We start from the raw sequence: 5,875 nt of genomic DNA, 5'->3' as shown, positions 1-5,875 counted from the left end.
AAGTTTTGGACATGTGAGCAGATACAGAAAACATGGAAGTCATCATCAGTTAGAGTTCAAAAAGTTAATGTTGGAAAATTAAAAATGAAGTTTTGAACTGAACTATTTGTTTTAGTTAAAGCAATTTGATTTATTTCAAGATCATTCTTTGGCACTGAACTTTTTTGATGCTTTTCAGTCATGGAAAAAGGACATGGACATGTTAAATACATGTTATGAAGTGTGTGTGTGTGTGTGTGTGTGTGTGTGTGTGTGTACTCAGTGAACTGTATCAGTTCAGTTTCTGTTCAGTCTGACTGAGGGAGGTTTTTGTACGATGTTTTTTCACTGTGTGAACGGGAAGCTGCTACATTGCTGACAGTAATAAACTCCTGAATCTTCAGTCTCAACTCCTCTGATGGTCAGAGTGAAACTGGTTCCAGATCCACTTCCACTAAAACGATCTGAAACTCCAGTCTGACGGTTTGTAGCATAATAAATCAGGAGTTTGGGAGATTCTCCGTCCTTTTGAAGGTACCAGTTGAGGCATGTGTTAACGTTTGAACTGGTTGTACAGGAGATGGAACCAGTCTGTCCTGGAGCAACAGACTGAGATCCAGCAGACTGAGTCAGGACGATTTCCCCCGATGAACCTGAAATCATGAAAACAGAGAAGAAGAGTTACGGAGACAAATCCAGCTCCAAGAAAGACGACCGGCGTCCAAAACTGAAGAGGATGGTTTCTTTGAACATGGAGAACGGATGGAAGAAGGTTTCACTGGTTCTCCATCCCAGCGGAGCGTCGCTGTGGTGAACCCGGCTGCATCCTGAAGCAGAAGAGAGACTCACCCTGAACGAGGAGCCCCAGGGCGGCCAGCAGGAGAGGCAGTGACGTCATCGCGGTGCTGCCGGCGGTGTCGGTGGCTCTGAAAGACCTGGACAGACGCCGATGGACGCCGAGCTCTTAACGTCCCGCAGCAGAGAGGCAGGACACGTATGCAAACACACAGTCAGTCAGCCGGAGCTGTCCTCAACACATCCAGCTGTTTCCCCCTCACTGCTCAGAGCAGCACACCACATATTCACACCTTCACATGGAGAGGACACTGAACCATCTTCTGAGTAGTTCACTTTGGCTGCTGGACAGTTTGGTTCTGTTGTTCCAGGTGGGAAATGTGACAATCATCAGTTCTAGAAACGCAGCCTGGACGTGTTCAGGTGTGTAATGTTGACATTTCACCCAATTCACCAGTGATGTGAGGAGATGCTGCCGCAGAGGAGCTCACATCACCGGCTCTACAAGAGTCCAACCACAAGTTCTGAACATGACTCCAGTTAACAGGGTTTTTATTTATTTTTCATGAATGGGAATATTTAAAGTCATATTTTCTGAGCTTTCAGGGGTGTGTTGGTTTTCTTTGGCTCATCTTTAATGATGGTTTCTGATGTGGATCTGTGGCTAAAGATTTTATTTCATGTGGAGGTGGTTGAACCAGCTGTGATCTAGTGTGAAGCTGAGGTCAAAGGTCATGACAAACCTTCTTTTTCTTTAACTGTCAAAGGTTGAGTCTTCCTGACTGAAAAACAACTTGGATATAAACATTGGATTTTAATAGTAGACAAAGAATATTCATTAATTGAAGGTAAAAACAGTGATGCTGTGTGTGTGTGTGTGTGTGTGTGTGTGTGTGTGTGTGTGTGTGTGTGTGTGTGTGTGTGTGTGTGTGTACTCAGTGAACTGTATCAGTTCAGTTTCTGTTCAGTCTGACTGAGGGAGGTTTTTGTACGACGCTTTTTCACTGTGTGAACACATACTGGCTGTTGATGTAATGTTCACTCTGACAGTAGTAAACTGCTGCATCTTCAGCCTGGACTCCTCTGATGGTCAGAGTGAAGTCAGAGTTTGATCCACTGCCTGTAAAACGATCTGAAATCCCTGATTGTCTGCTGCTAGCATAATAAATGAGAAGTTTAGGAACTCCTCCATCTTTCTGTTGGTACCAGGCTAAAAGATGGTAGTTGCTCCAAACACGAACGTTCTGACTGGTTGTACATGTGATGGTGGCGGAGCCTCCCAGAGCAGAGCTCACTGCTCCAGACTGAGTCACTGTGACCTGGCCTCTGGACTCTGAGGATACAGAGACAACAACATAAAGCAGCGTCACGGTTTTGTGGGCTTCATTTCAGAGGGACGGATGTTCATAGAGGAGAGGAGTTGGATTCTCTGGACTTTACCTGTGAAGCAGCAGCAGAGGAGAGTCCAGATGAGGACGCAGGTCAAAGTCATGTTTCTGATGAGGAGGATTTCTGTGGCTTCTGTTGTCATGAAGGACAGCTGTCAGTCATCCAGTGTTCAAACTCTCAGGACTATAAAGTGTCCCAGAGCACTGGAGCATGGTGCTGCTGATGCAAAGTGGCTCTCTATGGAAATGATCCGACTGACTCCAACAGGGACTTTTATCAGTCTTGTGATGTTTATAAATGGATCAATCAGTTAATCAGAGGATTGATTGGAAAATATGTCAACACATTTTGTCAGATTTTATATTCAGTTTTCCTCTTCAGGGTAAATCTTATTTCAGGAAGCTTCCTCTATCATTAAAATAGTTTCAGTGAGTTGATCAATGAATCAGTCAGTTTAAAGCAGTGATGTTACGAGATGTGCCGACGCTTCGAAGCGTGTGTTGAGTAATGGAGGGGGCGTTTCCTCGACGCGCGTGTCGAGGCTTGCTTCATTTAGGGGAGGAGCCAAAATGATGACGTCCGAAGCCTCGCTGCCCGGCTGTACCACGTGACTGCTTCGGGAAGTGGTTCAGATTTTGCCGGGAGGTTTGACAGCAATATAAACTCTTCAGGCTCCATTCAAAATGTGGGTTGTTGGTGGAGAGTTGAGGTCAGTTGAGAGTTTGGATAGTTTGGAGAAGTTAGAGAGAGAGAGAGAGGAGAGAAGGAGGTGATAAGATGGAGCCAGCTAGGAAGAGGAGGATTTCCCCTGTGGGAACACTTTGATTTGATAACTCCTAATAAGCTAAATCTAACTCTATTTCAGACACATTAGGTTTGCTTATCAAGAACTGTATTTTTCACAGTTTCTTATTTTATTCAAAGGTGAGGTGTTTATTGTGCTCCAAGGAGTTGGGGTACAATAACAACACCTCATCCATGCTGAGGCGTTACCGTGCCTTGCATGAGAATAAGGAGGAAACTGGAGCTTCACCCAGCCAAGGTAAGTCATTACAATATTACAAATGCACCATCACAATTTTTCCCTGTTCACTTTTGTTTATTGTGCAAATAAAGACAGGTAACAGACACTGAATTTATTCTCTTTTAACCAGCCACCAGAAAACCAGAACTGGATGAAGCCCTCGTCTCCATGATAGTGAAGGACACAGCCCTTCAGTATTGTGGATGATGTTGGATTCAGGGCATTTGTGTCCAAACTGGATCCTAATTATGTTCTCCCTACAAGGCAGGTATGTATGGGTGCATGCATGAAACAAATGAGTACTTTATTGTGTCTCACAGTTCAGCACTATGTATTTTTTCCTTTAGGCTCTGAAGGCCATGGTGGAGGCCAAGTATGAGTCAGCTAAGGAGAAGGAGAAGGCTAAAGTGGAAAAGGTGGCTGCTGTTAGCCTTACTTCTGACATGTGGACATCCACAAAACCAAAAACTGTTGAGAAACTGTTATTTCTGAATAAAAATGAATAAAATGTCCCCTGTCCTGTACATCATTGTCCAAGTTACACAAGCATATTCAGTCCCCTCTTCCTAGTTCCACAAGCACTTCCACTGTCCTCTGCCTGCTTAAGCCCATGACATTTTCCTAAAGTGATAGAAAAACATGATTACACAACCTGCCATATCATATGATACGACCATTTTGGGAAAATTTACACACACAGAATACATTCAAAAAATATGTTATTATGCACATATGTGATAATTTATGTGCAGAAATTATTTGGTCATACATTTTTGTAATTCATAGTCATTCCCAACAGCCATAACAGACACAAAAATTCAATGCATCACATGTGGTTCAGATACAGCTGCCTGTGGTTATACACTTGGCCAGTAGGTGGTTTCGTGTTCACATGAAGCTTCGAGTAATGAACCCTTTCTCTGAACCAATTGGCTGAAGTGGTTCGATGCCTCATGAGGCTTCATCTCACCATCGCTAGTTTAAAGGAAGGTAGATTGTTAATGTATTTACTCATTTTAATGTTGGTAAAACTTGTTGTATGTTGTTCTTACAGTTTCTCGCGTCTTAATAATGAATCTGTTTTGAGGGAAATTAACAAGACAATAATTAAAAATGTATATTTTCTAAATTCCCTCTTCAAACATAGATAAAACAAGGTGTTAGTTTTTGTCACATTTTTCATTGGTTCAAGTAAAAAATCTCAGATTTCTTTAATACACACAAAAGTTTATTTCTATTAAATTTTGATCACAAGTTTGTTAAATTCCTGTCAGTGATCGATTCACCTTTTCTGAGATCATCCGTCCACCTGACAGGTGTAGAACATCAAGGTGCTGATTAAACAGCAGGATTGTTGGACAGGTGTGACTCATAGAGGACACAGTAACAGGCCTCTGTTAATGTGACCTGTTGTTGTGGGTTGTGTTTGTGTGATATTTGAAATATTAAATACTTTCAACATCCATGAAGGCTTCACGTCAAACAGACTGACATCATGTTAAAATCAATCAATTATCTGGTTGCACTGAAATTTATTCTGAATATTTTCTCCATTTTTCTCGTGTCTTTTTGTTCTTGTAAAAATATTTGACATACAGATGCTGCAATTTAAATAAATTCTCCAGATTTACATAATCCATCTTTTTCTGTTTAATTAAAATCTGTTTCAACCCTTTTGAGAACATTCAAAACATTTATTTTGAAGGTTTTATGATTTAAAAAGGAAGTTGAGTGTTGAATAAAAGTCCTTCCTGTTCTATCAATAATGACGCCTGAGTTTGAAGTCATTCCTGCCTACATGAAGACAACAAACACAAATCCTCACTTTGACTTTAAATAAGAAATATTTCTGTTCAAACAACTTCAGTTTTCCTCTTTTGTGGAATTTTTTATTCTATGAATTGGAAATTTAAATTTCTTCATTTAAAGTTGATCTCTGAAATAAATGTGTTGAAGGTTCAACTTCTAATCTATAGTTCTGAAACAAAATATGTTTGAAGTGATTATATTTATCAAGTTATATGTAGTGTGTGTGTGTGTGTGTGTGTGTGTGCGTGCGTGTGTGTGTGTGTGTGTGTGTGTACTCAGTGAACTGTATCAGTTCAGTTTCTGTTCAGTCTGACTGAGGGAGGTTTTTGTACGACGCTTTTTCACTGTGTGAACAACCACTGACTGTTGATCTGATGACGACTCTGACAGTAGTAAACTGCTGCATCTTCAGCCTGGACTCCTCTGATGGTCAGAGTGAAGTCAGAGTTTGATCCACTGCCTGTAAAACGATCTGAAATCCCTGATTGTCTGGTGCTAGCATAATAAATGAGAAGTTTAGGAACTCCTCCATCTTTCTGTTGGTACCAGGATAAAAAATCCCCATTATAAACCTTCTGACTGGTTGTACATGTGATGGTGCCGGAGCCTCCCAGAGCAGAGCTCACTGCTCCAGACTGAGTCACTGTGACCTGGCCTCTGGACTCTGAGGATACAGAGACAACAACATAAAGCAGCGTCACGGTTTTGTGGGCTTCATTTCAGAGGGACGGATGTTCATAGAGGAGAGGAGTTGGATTCTCTGGACTTTACCTGTGAAGCAGCAGCAGAGGAGAGTCCAGATGAGGACGCAGGTCAAAGTCATGTTTCTGATGAGGAGGATTTCTGTGGCTTCTGTTGTCATGAAGGACAGCTGTCAGT

General features: G+C 41.8%; 1 gene segment (V, D, J or C); it reads right to left on the bottom strand.

Annotated features, from left to right (window-relative positions):
* Positions 1-324: 324 nt before the first annotated feature.
* Positions 325-877, bottom strand: LOC138209842 (immunoglobulin kappa variable 3-11-like). The segment is given in 2 exon segments: positions 325-632; positions 829-877. Coding segments are annotated over 2 exon segments (357 nt in total).
* Between the last annotated feature and the right edge of the window lie 4,998 nt (positions 878-5,875).

This window comes from Embiotoca jacksoni, unplaced genomic scaffold, assembly GCF_022577435.1.
Source record: "Embiotoca jacksoni isolate LCO1_2020_lvr unplaced genomic scaffold, fEmbJac1.0.p SCAF_41, whole genome shotgun sequence".
Classification (NCBI taxonomy): Eukaryota; Metazoa; Chordata; class Actinopteri; family Embiotocidae; genus Embiotoca; species Embiotoca jacksoni.
Note: the sequence above shows the minus strand (reverse complement) of the source record. Positions and strands in the feature narration are given on the sequence as shown.